The 18,692-nt window shown below is 36.1% G+C and overlaps 2 protein-coding genes across 2 annotated transcripts; both read left to right on the top strand.

Moving 5' to 3' along the window:
• The first annotated feature begins 1,266 nt into the window (after nt 1–1,266).
• LOC121653030 (disabled homolog 2-like) lies at nt 1,267–3,540 on the top strand. The gene is made up of 7 exons (XM_042006212.1): nt 1,267–1,419; nt 1,691–1,822; nt 2,029–2,109; nt 2,192–2,239; nt 2,388–2,447; nt 2,589–2,679; nt 3,140–3,540. Exons 1-7 carry the CDS (start codon nt 1,267–1,269, stop codon nt 3,538–3,540), a joined length of 966 nt encoding a protein of 321 aa, XP_041862146.1.
• Nucleotides 3,541–4,619: 1,079 nt separating this feature from the next.
• On the top strand, nt 4,620–18,672 carry si:ch73-40i7.2 (FYN-binding protein 1). The gene is made up of 16 exons (XM_042005212.1): nt 4,620–4,733; nt 8,870–9,488; nt 9,850–9,970; nt 10,291–10,346; nt 10,510–10,547; nt 10,879–10,913; nt 11,425–11,557; nt 11,701–11,863; nt 14,237–14,387; nt 14,601–14,617; nt 14,869–14,929; nt 15,854–15,896; nt 16,184–16,346; nt 17,587–17,620; nt 17,924–17,961; nt 18,100–18,672. The coding sequence occupies exons 1-16, from the start codon at nt 4,731–4,733 to the stop codon at nt 18,135–18,137; spliced, it is 1,713 nt and encodes a 570-aa protein (XP_041861146.1). The 5' UTR covers nt 4,620–4,730; the 3' UTR covers nt 18,138–18,672.
• The last annotated feature ends 20 nt before the right edge of the window (nt 18,673–18,692 follow it).

Here is an 18,692-nt window from a genome sequence, read left to right as displayed (position 1 = left end):
ACTTGGGGTTCAATGTCTTACCCAAGGACACTTCTGCTTATAATCAGGGAAAACCTGGAATCAATTGAACAGCTTTCCGGTTGGCAAATGACTACTCTTCCTCCTTGAGACTACTACCCTCAAGACATGGAACACAATCATAGAAGAAGAAGAAAAAAAAAAAAAAACATGTTAAAATGACTGCTTTTAAAAATTGGCTTTGACAATCTGACATCTGTATGACTGTTGACTTCAGGACCTCCATTCTCATGAGAGTGAGTGTTGATATTTTCATATTTGGCAGAAGCTTTACGGCCACAGCTGCTGAGAAATGAGTGCAACTGAAAAATGTATCCCTAATATAGCTCATTCTGTTAATTATAATGTGGATCCACTTGGCTTTTGTGTAAAGTGTAAATAAAAAGAGAGAGAATGATTTGCAAAGTTTTAAACCCTATTTAATTGTGTCTCAAGGCAATTTAGTTTATCTATGTAGTGCCAAGAGGATTATTTCTCATAGGAGAAATAATCTTGAGGTGCTTTTTTAGAATATATTCCAGTCCAGTTTTAATCTGATTATGTCCAATTCACTGCAAGCCAGTTATAATAGAATTAACTCAAAGTGAAAGTATTTTGAATTCATCTTATATTTCATTGCAGTCATTAGGTTAATTTAATTGTATTTGTATGATGCCAGTTCATCAAAGGTTGCTTTGCTAAGGAAAACCAGTGGATCACATCAAATCTTCTCTGTGGTTTAATCCCCATCCTGGGCCTGCATGTGGTGACAGTGGTGAGGAAAAACTGCTCTTAAATAGGAAGTAACCCTTTAAGAGGGACTAAACAGCACCATTACCAGGAATACCTGCTGAGAATTTAAAAAAAGTAAAGATAAAGAAATTAGTACAAAAACTACACTTTCGATTGAGAAATTGTATTTTTTACCTTGAAAAACAACTAATTTTAAATAACAAAGTGCATTAGATGAAATTAGATGAAATGCTGTTAACCCAATCGACTTGCAGGAAGCAATAAGAAGTGCATTAAAAACAAAGTTTAAAAGAAATAAAATAAAAACATAAAGAAAAAATCTACAGTAAAATAGATAAAATAGATCAATTTAATAAGCTTTAATGGTTCCTGCTCAGATGTACAAGTTTTCCATACCAAGTGCACTAATGAACTATCTATCTTGGAATGAGATTTTTACATAACGAAGGACCCAGTGCTCTTTCTGTATCTTGACTTTTTTTTTTTTTTTTTTTTGTTTCTCCACAGTTCATATCAATGTCTAATTCTTCTCACATGCACAATGTTTGTGTGTGTGTTTGTGTGTTTAAGGGTATTGAAGCAGCAGCAAGGAAACAAGGGCGACACAAGCTCAGAGTTTGGCTGAAAATCTGCTCCAATGGCTTGAAAATTGTGAATGAGAGAACCGGGGTGAGTCTTTTAATAAAACTGTCCTGGTTGTTGGTGTTTTCAGACAGATTTTTGTTGTGGTTTCCTACCTTTCCCCGTTTGTTGCCATCTCTGTTCACCATCGCTGACCTTTGCCTGCACTTAAAAAAAAGAAAAAAAAAAAAAACATTTCTTGCACTTAATGAAGCTGTTGGGGAGTTTTCTTGGTGATTCTTTTTAGCTTAACATTTAACAGATATGTACTAACTTAGCTAAAATAAAAAAAATGTATTTGTATTGTCCATTTTTTCAGCTTGTTGTTCAAGGTCATGACAGGAGCAAGATCAGCTCACTGACAAAAGATGAGTCCGACCCCAGAGCTCTGGCCTACATCTACCAACATGAAGATTCATATGTCCTTTTCTACTTCAAGATGGCCAACCTGGTAACAACACAGAGCAATGACAGACAAGCATATGGGCTGTCATGGCATTTCTTACATACACTGAAAAAGAAACATTAACTCGAGATACGAAAACAACCCCATGGGTCCATCAGGAATGTGGATGCTTGTCATTTTATGTTCTGTGTTGACACTGTGAAACCCTGCAATAAGTGTACTCAGTGAGTAATGTTTAATCTGTTTATAAGGCTTATCCAGTCCTTCTTGACATCAAGGAGGTTTGTCAGAGAGTGGACCAGGTGACCCCACAGGAACCTGCAGAGCCACAGGTCAGTGAAAAACTCTACAAGTCCTTCTCAATCTGGTTTTGTTTGCTTTTTTCTCCCAAGAATGTTTGTTTGTTTCTTCCAGAACATGTCCTTAGTCCTTTTACATGACAGTTCAGCTTCTCCAGCTCAGGTAAATGAAAAAATAGAAGAAGAAAACTTTTGCTATAAAATCTTAATAAAAATCTTTTAATTATTCAGTCTTTTTTAATTCATCCTTTAATTATTGTTTATGTTTCTTCTTTTTAATCCAAGTTATGGAATTCATGTCTACCCTTTAGGTTGCAGCTCTCAAAGATGCTAGTCCACAACCTGACCCTTTACCAGGACTGTCAAACCAGGTATCAAAATGCAGCAGTTTTTTGCAGAAATTCTCTCACACAGAAAAAATGACAGCTACACAACAGCTAAAAAGACGATTGTCCTCATAGTAGTTCAAAGTGAAAATGAGACTAAAGACTTTTTTGTGATTCTGTCTACAGACCTCTTCAAGAAATGAACTGATGGAGCTGTTTTTACCTCAGCAGGAGGAGCCCCCATCAACCATCCAGAGCTCATGTGCCTATCAGCCAGGTTAGTGTTAACACCCTGTGGGACACACTGTAGCATTTTACTTATAGCAGAAAATGAAGAGAACTGTTTATCAGTCATTACATTAACTCCCAGGGGTGTCTGGTCTGTTATGCATCATATCTGGAAGGCATCAGTCGGTCATGTGAGTTTGAGTGCCAGCTCAGACAGGAAAACATATTGTATCGCAATTTGGAAAGTTGTGTTCATCCCCTTTAAGTTGTCTTTGGCACACACCACCTGAAGGGAACAAATATGCTTTTCTTTTGCAAACGGCTAAATGTTTTTTATTATTTTTTCCTAGAAGCATGTAAACTGGCAGCCAATAAAGGAAGCATGATTTAACCTTAAGAAAAACAAGCTAATCCTCATACTTTTAAGAGTATCACGTTTCAGTACAGTATGGCTTTTTCTTTGCTTCAGATTTCAGAACGCTCTTGGTTTTATTTATTGTCTTTTTCAGAAACTCCACAGCAAACAGTGTCTGCTGCTCAGATCCTCTCCATGTTCCCCACTCACCCAATAGGGGGCTCTCCATACTCCTTTCCAGCACACCTTCCCACCTCGATGCCCTTGGGTCAGCAGGGGCTTTTGGAAAACCAGTGGGGGGGTCAGTGGCCCATGACTGGTGGTATGCCCGCCTGGGCACCACCATGTGTTACAGTGCCCCCTCCAGGAGGCCAGCAGGCTCAGAGCGTTGTGCTCCCTCAAACTGGGTTCGTGGTAGGAGGAAGTCCCGGAGGCTCTCCTGCTACACCTCCATACATGAATGGATACCCCATCCCTTTAAACTCTGCTTACCCTCCTACTGCAAATACAGGAGCACCGAGATCCCCCAGCTTGGATAACCAGTCCCTCCTGTGATGTACTGGTTAGAGTGGAGAATCCCTGAGATGGTTGTGAATACTAAAATGACGTCATAAAGTCTTCCTCCTGAGATTATCTTGCAGTTTGATTTCTGAACACTGACAGTCATCAGTTATGATTGCCGACAAGTAAATAGTGGCTCATTAAGTAAACACACAAATATTATTTTAGATATTAAATGTGCATAAATCCAGAATCTCTGTTGCTGATTTACATTTAACTTATTATCAATTGTGCTGCTTTAAGTACAATCTGGAGAATGAAACCAGAAGATGATGAATTTGCCTTGAATATTTGCTGTTTGTATAAACTGGAAATGGTTTGATAATTTACTCATTAAAGTCTTTGAATTAAAGAGTAATGTTATTAAAATTATATTGATTATTTACTGTAAAGAGTTCAGGTGGGACTTTTTAAAATGACTTTTCCTTTCATTTTTGGTTTTCATGAATTATAATCCTTCATCTATATTCAATCAGCTGCCCTTTTTAAAGGTTTATTTAAAATTGGCTAATAAACAGCTTGTTTTTAAGAAGTTATTTTTCTTTTCTTTTCTTTTCTTTTCTTTTCTTTTCTTCTTTTCTTTTCTTTTCTTTTCTTTTCTTTTCATTTCTTTTCTTTTTTTAACCCCATCTAAGATGTTGTACAAGCTGTAAAGTCCCTTAGGGAAATTGACCATTTATAATATCTGACAACATGAACTACATAAACTAACTTTAATCAGTATATAATGACTTTTGTAATGACACTTTTTAAAAATAATTTGTCCTATTTTTTATTTTTCTTTAGTTTTCAAAGTTGTGTGTGGTAAGGTACGCTTAGAAAACACCAAGTAAACTTTCTGTATTCACATACAGATAATAGAGTTGAAAGAAAACAGAAAATACACACATTCTGTAAATTAGAGAAAAAAATAATTTTGGATAAATAGTGCTCTTTGTAGTTAATGTTAATTAACTAAGTTAATTAATTTCAGGAAGATACTAAATAATCTGGATGACATCACACCGATGTTTCTGCTGTTTGTCTTCTGTCGGTTAACCTCTTGCTCAACCTGAATTGCAGCACATTTCCTCCTTTGCAGTAAATTTAGGTGATGTAACTGAGCGGCAGCACAAGCCTGGATACTGAGGAACTACTGGACATGGAACATATCATTCAGTAATAAATCATCGCTAAAGGCAAATATGGTAAGATAACTATAGTTACACTTTTATTAATTTATCTTTTTATTTATCTGTTATATTTGTATATATAATCACTCAATGAACAAATCTAAAACTCCTCCACCGCACTTCTCACACTTCTCTGTGTGTGCTGGATGTCTAGTCCTGGTAATTTCCTCCTGGCCACCATGGTCTCTAAGTATAATTAAATGTCATATATAGCTCTAAACCCTCACCAGGTATTTCTTGTTTTTCTGTGGGTCTTACCTCAGGTTTCTTTTGCCATGTAACTGTAATACAACACTGTGGAAACTAGATGGTTTTTATTGTAAAAACGGGAAGTCAGAGTTAAAAAGGCAACACTTATGCTGCAGGTGATGAAAGAAAGCTTTATTACCGAGCTATCATTGGTTGATCATTCACTTTGTTCACATATAACTTCGCTTTTACTGATCTAGTCTTCTGTTGTGAAGGGAAGTGACAGCTGTAATTTCTAATTCATTTAGCTGAAATTACATGTTGCATGCCTGTTATATCTTTTTATATTATAAAGAAAGGTGTCAGTGATAGCTGAAATTCAAATTTTTTTATTGAAAATGCTGTTTGAGCTTGTAAAGAGACATCAAAACCATTGAATTTCAAATAAATCAAATTATTTAATTATTCAGCTGCATCTGCTGTCCTTTTATAATATCTATCTGCTCAAGAAATAATTTACAGACTTTATTTGTAGAACACATTAATAAAAGTTTACTTTTAGTTTGCTCTTTTTTCCCTTCACACCTGCACTCATATAATCTGTGGTGAGACCATTGAGTTAAAATGTCACAGATACAATACACACTCTTGCAAAAGCACACACGCCGTCTCTGCTGCAGGCACTTATGACTGAAAGTGGAGCCCTGTGTGCTGGTATGTGCATGCTTTGTGGTAAAGAAAGAATTTTTTTCATGCTTCCTTTGCTCCCTGTAATAAGAGAGAGAGCATAACAAAAGACACACAGCAGAGCCTGCAGTTTATTGGTGCAGAGGGTGCATCCATGGTAACCAGTGCAGGATGCTAGCTGAGGTAGAGGTGTGTGGTTGTGAGAACTTCCTGCTCTTCTTTTGTTTGACTTTATATTCAGACAAAATATCCTTCCTTAGTGTGATTCCTTTATCAGTTTGAAAGTAAGGTGGCATCGGTAGTAAATAAAATGCTCCTGTTTTCATTAAAGATCTCTTGATGTCAATCATATTTAAAATATTTTCAAATAAAGTTTTGAATCTTGGGTGATGAAAGCTCTGAAAAACTGTTTCCTGACTCTGCCTACTGAGTTTCAATTAAACCAATGAAATGATTTCAGTCTGCAAATTGCAGAGTTTACCATAACTTCCTTTCACTTTACTGAATTCCTCTCATGTTTCATTTGTTAAAAAAAAAAGAAGAAAGACAAGAAGATTCTTTCAGGGGAAAACACATCAAACAACATTTCTTTACATTTTCAACTGGAAACTTTTAGCAAGATGTTTTGAAGAAATGTTGTAATAAATTGCATGAAAGCTATTTCATTAGCTACAACTCAATTTACAGAAAACCCTTGACAGAAAATGACTTCTGAATATCCACATCTCGAATAATAAAGTAGCAAATGTCTGTGCTTGATCACACGCAGAAAACAGATTACTTCAACAGGCGTGGAAAAAGTGGATGAACATAAAATATAATTTTTTTTACAGCAGAGGAAAAAAGCTGTTACTAATAACAATGCTCACTTGGAGGTCATGTTTACGTATACAAGCTCTAGTTTGCATGTTATTGCCATCTGGACTTTAAATAACCAAATCATAAAATATCACATCTGGTAACACCTGTTCTAAAAAGGCATAAATAATAAATAAATGAATAAATACACGACAGCGTTAGGAGAATAATATGACTCAGCAGAATGTTTCCCCATCAGAGCTGATGTCATATTTAAAGTTATTTTTACATAAGTCACAATTCTTGTAAAGAGGAAGGAAAGGGTTCAACGTGCTTCACATTAAAGGTGAAACATGGTCAATCATTCATGAGTGTTCAAAATGAGAACTGTTTCCTTCGGTTCATGTCAGATTTAATAAGATGATGAAACTTTACTAAAATATTTTAACTACTTTCTGATTGGATATAAACTAACATTATTTGGATAGAGCAACAGACATGGACATAATTGTTGGCACACCTCTGTTAATGAAAAAAAACCCCACAAAAGTCACTGAAATAACTTGACACTGACCAAAATATTTATAAATAAAAAAACAAAACAAACAAACAAACAAAACTGAATCATTTAAAAGAAATAAAATTAATGAAACAGGGTTGAACAAAAATGATGGTATCCCTTGATAAGATTTTAAATAAATTGACCAGGACTTGTTAAACTATGGTGTCCTATAATTACCATCACAGGTCTCTACAAACTTGTAATCAGCAAGTCTGGCTGTTTAATGGATAACAAGTGTTCACTGTGCTGTTTGGTGACATGGTGTGTACACTCTGATCATGGACCACAGACAATGGAGGACAGAGTCGTCTCAGGAGAAGGAAAAATATAAACAAGCAGGTCATGGGTCTAAAAACATCCAAGAAGGGCTAAAAGCAGAACTTTGTACTATTCCAAGTCCTTCTCTAAGTATTATTGAACTTTTGTAGAAGGAGCTGAAACATGTCGTCTGGAGAAGGCAGCCTTCAAACTAGAGACAATTGGAGCAGTTTGCTCACGAGGAGTGGGTCAAAATACCTGCTGAATTACCTCTGCACAAAATGCAGAAGTCACATTGACAGTTACAGAAATCAGGAATCGGATTGCAGTGATTGACTCAAAAGGTTGTGTCTGTTTGATTTTCAACTGTTTTTTAAATTTCTTATTCATTTAGTCAGTTTCAAGTTGTTTCAGTGACCATCATGGTTTTGTTTTTCTTGACAGAGGGATGGCAGCAATGTTGTCCATGTCTGTATAAATACTTTAAAGATAGAAAAGATGGTAAGCAATTATGGTTGAGGTTGAAATACGTCTAATTTTCAAAGCAGCTGTTTTCTACATGCACATCGGTTTTGCAATTCATTTAGCAATCAGTCTCAGTACTTACTGGTTGAGACCACCTCTTTGGGTGCGCATTACTGGTATAAAATTAACATCCCTGTTGGTCTGCTGATGTTCCTTGTGATTCACGTCAGCCAAACAGTGTCCCATCAGTGTGTACTTACACACTGAATGGCCATAGTCACTCAATCAGCTTGGTTAGAGTGGTGTGTTTTGCAATGCCAGCTTTCCCTCACACACAAAGACTGTTTTGCCATCTCAGAGGTGTATCAATGTGATTTGTACTTGTACTTCTTTGCACTAAAACAAAGGGAAAAATAGTAGTTTTTGTTATTTATAGGTTATTATGCTGTTATTTTTCTGGTCTGGCCCACTTTAGGTGATATTGCGCTGTATGTGGCCCCTGAAGTAAAATGAGCTTGACACCCCTGGTAAAGCTACTTATGGGACTGATTGTTACAAACATTCATACTTTATGTGATGTCAACTAAAAACATTTAAGTATTTTCTGAAGCTTTTCTGAAGTTGAGGACTATCATTGGTGAATAGTGTATTTCTTCCTGAACTTAGCCAGGTTTTATCCTGAGCTGGAAGGAACAGAAAGGAGGAGAGAATTGTTGTCATGCTGGGTGACTTCGGCCATGATGTGGCTCTCTCTGTGTTGTAAACTTATACAAGAAAAAATAAAAAGTGCTGGATATAATAAAATAATTTTGTGTCAGATTGTTTATCCCAACTTTTACTAACATGAAAGGTCTTCATAAAACTTAAATTAAACAAGCTGTTCAAATATAAAGAAGATTACTAATGATTTACTGTAATGGTCTAATTTGTTTTTAACTTCTTTAGAGATTTACGAGGAGTGTAAATAAAGGTTTTGTGTGTTGCAGATAGACTTGTTCACTCTTTGAACATCAAAACCAGGAAACAGAGTTGTTGCACTGTGCATTTTCACTTTGCAAAGTCAGTGTAGGAGTTTAACTAATGCTGTGTATTTATGCGTGGGGGGCATGCCTTGCTCTGCACTGCACTGCTAACTTCCTGCTTCAGAGTCAGAGCATCTGCAGATAAATTTTTGCTCTTTTGTTATTTTCAGGAGGAGAGTGTTGATGTGAAGGCTCTGAGGGCCAGGTTCAACAACAAGACCAGCACCTCGGACACCAGCAGCCGAGACAGTGGCTCACCAAAATCTCCACGACCTGGATTTGGGAGAGCCATCCTTTCTCCAACTGAGAGCGAGCTGGCCAACAGACAGTCACCAGTAGTGCCTCCAGTTGGACTTGGCCAGAGTCTGATGAGGTTCCCGAGGGCAGAGCCATCTTTCATACCCTCCAGACCGGCTAGTTTCCCTCGACCACCTCCCATTTCTGCTGTCAGACCACCCATTGAGCCAGCAGACACCAACAAGGTCAAACAGACTGGGGAGATGCTACAGAACATGATGCTGAGGCACCAGAGACCTCCAGGTACTAGACTGACCCCACCCCTAGCTCCAGTTGTAGCTCAAGGTCTTGGAGCATCGCCTTCGTCTACAGCGCTCCCTCTCCGACAGCAGCCCCGCCAGAAAAACTCAGGAGACGTGATTCCGCTCAGAAGACCGCTACCTCCTGAAGGACCCCAGCCTTTGAAACCCAAACGACCCCCTAATGTCAGTCTGGAGCCCTTTCGGAAGTCCAGGCAAAAAGGTGCCCTTCCAGCTGAAAAGAAAAGTGATGGTAAGTCATGATTCTAAAAAAAATATACTCGGATTTTCTGTGCATATACACTGTTTTTAATGTGTTTTTCTTTGCAGACGATTCTTTTTACTTAAGATAATTTGCCAGGCAAAAAACAATGACAAGTCTAAGATAAATTAGCATAGTCAGTAGGAAAACTAGTTAATTTCCTGTGCTGTCCTATTTTTGACTTGGCACAGTAAAAAAAGAGGTGAAAAGTAATATGAATCATGACTGAGCTAATGCAAGCTGTTTCAACTACAACCCCAAATGCAGCTAGAGTGAAATGTTTCTTGCACTGTTTAAAACAAGATTTTAACTTAATTTTTCACATTTCTTTGTGGGTGTTGTCATCTCTCAGAGGGAACAAGTTCCATGTCAGGCTCAGCAGGCAGGACGTCTTCACCAGCAGTGATCAGTCCCCCAGTGCTTCCACAACGACCCACCAGACCCTACAGACTGCCACGCCAGATCGCCTCAGTGTGAGTGCCCAGGACTATAACATAAATAAAAAATCATGACACAGTATCACATTTTTTTTATTTAAATTTTTATTAAACCTGCAGGTTAAAAATTCCATTGAGATTGAGATCTCTTTTTCAAGGGTGACCTGGTCAGATAAATCATAAATCCTGACATCTTGAGAAACATTTAGTTGTTTTACTCTTTGCTGTGCTGTTCTTTGTGTCTTTGTTTTTTTTTTTTTTTGTTTTCATTCATATAATGAAAAAAAAAATGGAGTTCAGCATTTAATTTAGTGCAGATATAATTAACAATATTACGATTTATTTACTAATTTCAGCGACTTTGAGGAGGAACAGGATGTCTACGATGATATTGGAAGCTTTGACAAAAATGGTAACCCCCACAAAAATTATTACATTTGTTTTTAAAGCTAATCTTTTAATGCCCGTGAATAACTTTGTAAAAAGTCAAGTTTTAATATAATTTTGGAACATTAAAGAAAAACATGCAATGTTTTCAAATAGAGAGCAAATTTGTATGCTTTATAACTTTGCAGAGTCATGCAGTGAAAACAGTTCACAATGTATGGACGGGGTAAGTAGTAGATTAAAGTTCTCTCTCTCTCTCTCTCTCTCTCTCTCTCTCTCTCTCTCTCTCTCTCTCTCTCTCTTCTCTCCCTATACATAGACACACACACACACACATATATATATATATATGTGTGTGTGTGTGTGTGTGTGTGTGTGTGAGTGAGTGTTAATACAAATGACAGTTGAGCATGAGTATTTGTACTTCTTTAAAAGGTTTGACTTGAACATTAAGGGGTGTGTGTTTATTGAAAGTTACACTGGTTGACATTTAACCTGATAATAAAAAATACAGTCTTTTGCTCTGTTGAGGTAAATTAAACTTTTTTCTGTTTCAGGATGATGATGATGATGTGTATGAGCATATTGATGAGTAAGTGTAAACGTCGTGATTGAGTCATTATTTGTTTAATTGACTCTCTGCTTGTTGTAAGTAAAATGTGACTGCAGATTCATGATGTTTCTGCAGCCTCCAGTGCTGCGATTGTTATTTTAGCATGTGTTGTGGCTGCAACCACTGATCAAACAGCTAATTCTGCTGCAGCTCTGACATAAAGTATGTGTTAGAACTGCAGCTCTTCAAATGGTGCTTTATGTGATAAACTATAATATCTTCTGCTTATTTCTTTTGCTGCAAGAATTTGCGGTTGAAGCAGGATATTGTGAAAAAACAGTCCAGAAGAGGTTGTAGAAATGTAGACAGATTGGAAAAAAAACTAAACAAAATTTTTTTTTCAAAAAGTGTATTATGCAAAATGAGGATCATATTATCAGGTGAATTTGGTGTGAAAATATGTACATTTTTTTTTCCCAAAGAATCAAACCTATAGAGACAATTAGGTAATTAACTTATGAGTTGACAAGTTATTTCTTTTTTATTAAAGGAACCAGATTGATGTAAAACATGTGGCTGTTGAGAAGAAAACGAAGGCAGAAGAGAAGAGGCAGTTGGAAAATGAGAGAAGGGAGAAGCAGGAGCTTCAGAAAAAACAGAATGAACTGAAGAAAAACTTTCAGGTAAAGAAGCAAAACATGTAACACAAAGACCTGACCAGTTTGCTCTGGATCACTGAGGTCCTTTGCATTCCTGCTCTTATTCTCATCTAAATATCCTTATTTATAAACTGTGCCTTTGTTCTCTATACTTTTTGCCTCTGTAGTTGCAAGGCGAGGTAGACGTTCTTCATACGGCCAAAGTTCGGCATGACTGGCACGGAGGGGGAAAACTGGACCTTAGCGTCCGACAAGGAGAGAGTGTGGAAATTATCCGTGTGAAGAATAACCCTGGAGGCAAATGGTTGGCTCGTTCCATGAATGGAAAATGTGAGTTTCAGTCAGTGGTGTATTACAAATCTTCAAATCTGAATTGCAAAATTAAACTAGTGGATGAAGCTGGGATGTCTGTCAATAGAAAGGCCAGATAATGTTTTCCTTCTACAGTCCCTATTGTAATTCTGGGATTGAAATTCTGCTTTTTAAATCTACAAGATAGATGCTAAAACATTTAATGTTGATAGGCATGCTGATAGATTCCAGTTTGGAAGTCCTGTGTAGCCCAGCAGCAGTTTTTTTTAATCATCACACAAGGATTTCACCATCCCATTTATATATATTCTTTCCAAAGTTCTGCCTTAAATGCAGTAAAAGAAAACATTTTTTCTTATCAACTGATACCAGTGTGGTTGTGTCAGATTATCTAATCGCTGTTCTATCCTTTGCATGCTCTTGTATCTATGAGGATCACTTTAAGTTTTCTTTCTTATGGTTGTTGCTTCTTTTAAATACAGTTGCCCATCCATGGCTCCCATTTTACAATGTACTGTATATAACATTTAAAGGGTCATAACATGCAGATGGTTATGGTCTTTAACTACAAGATCAGAAAAATTCTCTGGCTTTGTCTCACAGCTTTTAACTCATTTAATAACATCTTAACTGTTGCAAGGAAACAGGACAAGGTGTCCCATTTCTACAGATTTTCAATCCAGAATCTGTTATAGCTGTGTTGGTCCACGGAGCAAAACATTGCCCATTCACAATACAAAAATTGTACAGTGGCTAAATTTTCCTCACTTATTTGCTTTTGTGAAGAGCAGAACAAGAGGAACACAGGACCAGGACCAGATGATACAAGGATTTGGAAAATACTACTGCAGATCTAGACAGGATAGACAAGGATTTGGTATCAAACAAAAGAAACCAAAAAGCATTTGTACTAAAGGCGGCAATGACTAAATGCAGAGCAGGTGTAAATCAGAAACAGAAACCAGGTACAACAAAGGCAGAAGTAAAACTAACTAGTTAAATAACAAAGAAACAGACTTTGCTAAATAAAAAAGAAAGTTACAGAACATAAAAACAGGGCAAAATCCATATGAACACTGAACGGTATTAAAGTATGCCTGAGCAACGATTAAAATTTTAATTTGTGATTAATCGCAGAAAATCATGCAGTTAATCATGATCAACTGCATTGTTATGTAAAACATTCAGGAATGAATTCAACAGCTGTGTACTTCTTTTAAAAGTGCTACTATATGAAAAAAACGTAGTAAACAAATAAACTGCTTTTAAACAGCAGTATTCTCTTTACACAGCAGCAGTTAAAATACTTCTTCTAAATCTCAAGTTGTATATTAATGCAATAAAATTAAATATTTATAACACAGAAGGGTAAAAAAAAAGTCATGATTTATTTGTTGAAAGGCAACAAGTCAACAAATGAATTTCAACGCTGTGTGAAGCGGCCTTCCTGCTAAACACAGAGAAAACAAAACCAGATTTTCATCCATCAGGTGTGTTTTCCTGCTGTAACAGTTGAGAAGAGAATTTTAATCCCAGCCCTTCTAGATTGTGAGGGAAAGTCCATTTTTAATGGACATAGTGGTGAGTCAGCAGAGTGGAAATAACCACACATCACACCGGTCCATGCCCTCCCTCCTGTGACTTGTGGTTTATCTGTATGTGTATTCAGAGCCAGTAAAAAATGGACTTTGAAAAAAACAGTTAATGCACAATAAGTTAATTGTTAGTTTTAATAATTAATGCAATAATGGAATAATTAAATGTAACATGCCCTAAATTAGAGCAATGGCAATAGGCTACTTAATTTTAATAAGTGTCAGAACGTGTCACCAATAAACACAGAAACCAAAAGATAAAGTTCAACACTGATTCTAAAACACAGACCATAACAGCTAGTGTAATAATTTGGTTAGACTGTTGGTTAAATCAAGGTCTGGGCTAAAATAGATATCAGGTCATCACAGATCAAAGAGGATTTATTTTTAGTTTGAAAACAAGGAGTGAATTGCAATTTTCAGAAAAAAGGTCCAGTGTTTAGTCATCATGCAACAATTTCTATTTACTGTTTCTCTGCTTCATCCCTTGTTTCCTCTTTTGCTCCTGACATAATTCCTGTGGGTGCTGTTGTAATTAAATTGGTCAGGTGTTATAAAACCCTGGGGATGTTTTATGGACCAACTGAATCCTAGAAAATGCAAACAAGGATGTTACTGTATTTGCTTATTGATATATATATATAAAAAAAACATGCTTCCTTTGAATGAGGCTATAATCATTCTGGGAAACTCTCAGTAGAGAATAATGCATAATGTGTGAGAAAAAGAAAAACCTTAGGCAGAAGAAATATTTAGATAAGAGTATGGTGACTGTTTCTAATATTTTTCCTTACAGACGGATATATCAGCAACACCTGTGTGGACATTGACTACGAAGCAATAAAGTCAAGAATGCTCCCACCAAGAAAAATAAACTCATCAGAGTTACCTCCTCCACCTCCAGACCCCCCACAACTGTCTTACATGGAGTCCAACAACAGAGACAGGTACAGTGTAGCTGCATATGTTAATCCTGCTGTGCTGGATTTTCTTCATTAATCTGAAAACAAAAACATTTTACGTCTTTGCAGCCAGCGTTTCCCACAGATGTTGGATGTACCAGTGATTTGTAACCATTTAGTTTCGCTTGTGTTCGGTTGAATTGCTTTTCCCTTGTTCCACCTAACTAACACTTTATTTGTGTTTCCTTTGATCTGCAGCATGTTGCAAGATGATGGTGAGTGACAACATTTCACACAAACATTTTTAGCGTATTAGAATTAGTAAACTGATAACTAAATAATAAGCAGTGGTGGCAGATGTAAAAGTACTATTATTATACACATTTTTTTAAAATAAAAGTAAAAATAAAATCTACTTTCATGCTGTATATTATACTTTTTGCATCATTAGTTAATATCCATCTGTGTTTTATGTGAACAAAAGACAACCATTTTAGTTTCAGACTGACTGTTTTTGGGTCCACAGATGACTACGATGATGTTGAACCAATAGCTGAGGATTTCCCCCCACCACCGCCTGAAATCAGGTATCAGTTCACTGCAAATTCACTGTAGAGGAGCAGGAAATGAGACAGATGTGCAGCGTGCAAAATCGCTATTACATACACTAAACTTTTAATAACGTGTCAGTCGTTTGCACTAAAAATCTGTAAATTTCACACATTTTTCAGACCACGTGTAACACCTTTTTAAAATAATGTAGAGTTACCATGATATGATTAATTATTTTTGCATATTTATATTATTTATATTTATTATAATTTCCCTCTCTGATTAATTAATTAATTAATTTAATTTTAATTCTAACTTCATGAGAGGAAACTGGATAAAGAGGTGAAATAACTTACCATAAAACAGGGATCTCAAACGCAAGGCCTTGAGGGCCAATGTCGTGGATGTTTTAGATGTTTCCTGCTCTACCTGACTCCAACTGAATGGATTAAACAGCTTGCCACAATGACTGATTAATTTGAAGGAGAAACAGAAAGCGTCTAAACCCTGCAGGTGTTTAACATCCCTGCAGGTTTTAGATGCAGGGACGTCAAACGCCTGCAGACGGTTTCAGTGTGATAACAACAGATTGAAAGGCTATCATGCTCAAATTGTCTGTTTTATGCGATGGCTAAGTTCTCAAACTTGTCTGATTCCAATCATGGCTTAAAATTAGAGTGGAATACAACTTTGTGTACATCAATAAATTTTCAGGATGATTGAGTTTTGATTTTTTTTTAATAACCATACAGGGCTTTATAAATCTATCAAAAAACATTCATATGCACATTTCTGCCTTCGTGTATGCACAAAGGATGAGTCATGAGGTTTTACGCATCTAAATCCAGATTTGTTTTCCTCTAACTTTTTTTATTAATCTGCCTGAAAAAATAACCTGACAGTTAATGCATTTGTAAACTATTTGATTAACTGACAAATTGTTATATAATGTTTTTCAGCATGGATCCCAAAAAGGAAAAGGAGCTAAGGAAAAAATTTAAGGTAAATAATTTTTTGAAGTGGTGGATAAAGAATGTTGACTGCATAGCAGGGAATTATTATTATTTTTGTTTAATTTGCTGTACTGTGAATACCTGAATTATTTGTCTACTATGTGAAGAGAAATAACCCACATCAGAGTCCCGAGGAACTTTATATACACCACACAAAATTGAGACGCATTGTATCCATAACGGATACATGGATGCAATGCATCAACAATTATATGGATATATATATATTCATATATTTTTATATATAAAAAATGTACACTGATCATTCTTCCCCAGTATGAAGGGCCTCTCAGGGTGCTGCACTGCATGATGGTGGATCCTAACTGCATCATAAAGAAACTAGGAAGCAAAGACCTTCCTGTGACTAAAGGAGAAATTGTGGACGTCATCCAGCTCAACAGCAGCAAGAAAGCTCTGTGTCGGAATAAGTCTGGAAAATGTACGTATAATTTGCATCCCTCTCAGATTTTATTCATTCATTCATTATCTATACCACTTAGTCCATTACGGGTCATGGGTAAGCTGGAGCCTATCCCAGCATTTTAACAGGTGAGAGGCAGGGAACACCCTGGACAGGTCACCAGTCCATCACAGGGCCAACACAGATAAAGACAAACAACCATTCACACACACACTCAGTCATATAGAGAATTTAGAGAGACCAATTAACTTAACATGCATGTCTTTGGACGGTGGGAGGAAGCCGGAGTATCCGGAGAGAACCCACGCAAACACGGGGAGAACATGCATACTCCACACAGAAAGGCCACAGCCCTCAAGTTTGAACCTCCCCCGAGCCGAGGCTCAAACCAGCGACCTTCCTGTTGTGAGGCTGGGGTGCTAACCACCACACCATTTTTCTGTAATCGGTAGCATGAGCACTAATAATAATAATAATAATAATAATAATAATAATAATAATAATAATAATAATAATAATGAGAAGAAGAACAAAAACAAGAATATCATTGTGCATGAATACCAGCGTATTCTGGACGTAGTGGCTCATAATGTTTTAGATCATAATGCAGCATTCATACAGCATCATCTCACCAACCTATACGGTGATAATATATTTGTTCACTCTGTTTATATTTCATAACGAGGATGTATAAGTCATTAAATTACAGAAGTTGACATCTCAAGTTAAACAGCCAGTAATGATGAGGAAACACTGATAAAACTAAAGATTTGCCTCAAAGTTGTTTATTTTGTTTACAACCTACAAATTTGGCAACTCTGGTCTGAGTTCTCTAACGTCTCCCCCCATGCAATTCTCTGGTAACGACTCTGGAGTCCTGCAGCAAGTATACGCTCTTGAAAGAGCTGGGTAACCAGTACATGAGATTAAAAAAACAAATATTTTATCAGCCTAAGGAGTGTATTTTTAATTAAGCGCTCTACATTCGTGATCATGGAGCAAGACCTTGTTACATTACGCAATATCTGTTTGCTCACCAGCTTCTATTATTGTGTTATTGTTTATCACAACATATAGTTTAACATAAAAAAAGAACAATTTGAAAAAAAAAATGGAAACCTCCAAATGTAATTGTCATTTTATATATTTAGAAAAAAATATCTTCCAGATAATGAAAACAAAAACAGCACAGCACATTAACTACATTTGTTGGTGTAATAAATTGAATATTATTTCTGTTTTGGCTGTTGTCACACAGATGGCTATGTGTCAAAAGATTTTCTTCTTCCAATGTAAGTAAATCTTCCTTCGCTCATCTGTGATTTTTTTTTCTTGTTTTCTGCAGTATTTTTTTTTAGTTTGAATAATCTGAGCTGTTTATTAATTACCTCATTTCATGAAAATATGAAAAAATATGCACAGGGAATATTGTATCTTAACCAATGATACAGAATTTGTTGTAAGGCCTGTCAATTTCCCACATTTTTTTTTAGAATAGTAGATTTAATTCCAAATTTTATAACTTTTTATGGATGACTTGTCTTATGTTGTGTGCTTATATCATTAAATCATAAATATATATTGACTCTTTTCAGGGAAGGAGATGTATATGATGATGTGGACTATGCAGGTGGTGAGTTTAAATTTTCATGTTCTGTAATAAACTCCATCTAAAGTTACCTGTATTTCTGTAATTTCACACCAAATATTCGTCCATGTTTGTTTTTAATCTCAACATATTTTAAGGATTTTTTTGTCTTTTTCCCCCCAGATATCTATGACAATGACTCTCCACACACAGACTATTAAAACATGTCAAACTAAACACACACAGTTGCACAACAAGAAATAAACCATGTTCAAACTAAAAACTGAAGCTGTTAATGGAAACTATATTTATAGCTGAGTGCAAATTAGACACAAGTGAAGACAAGGGATCTGACTGGATTCAAATAACTTATCTGATTCCATAAAGTTCATGTTCATGTAGAGGACCCCTCCCCCTCTCTTTATTTAAAATATCTTTTTTTCTGCTTTACTAAACAGAAGAACAGTTAATAAACAAACTAGTCTGATAAAACCATCAAACTATAAAACTATTGTTAACCTGGGTGTAAACAAATTGAAAGCGACATTTAGAAATACCTGTGCTGATCCATATTTCCACCCAGAAGACGTAACATTAATTTACTGACATGAGTAAAACACACACAGATGGGCTGAGAATAACAAACTTGTTTGTTGCATTGTTTTTCAAACTGCTTGTATAGAAAGTTATTACACTATTGCTTTGTGTATTTCTAAGCATTGGAGATAATTTAAAATAAATTTAAATTTTTTATGATTTTGTCTTCATTGTGTTTG

This window comes from Melanotaenia boesemani, chromosome 14, assembly GCF_017639745.1.
Source record: "Melanotaenia boesemani isolate fMelBoe1 chromosome 14, fMelBoe1.pri, whole genome shotgun sequence".
In the NCBI taxonomy this organism is placed as follows: domain Eukaryota; kingdom Metazoa; phylum Chordata; class Actinopteri; order Atheriniformes; family Melanotaeniidae; genus Melanotaenia; species Melanotaenia boesemani.
Note: the sequence above shows the minus strand (reverse complement) of the source record. Positions and strands in the feature narration are given on the sequence as shown.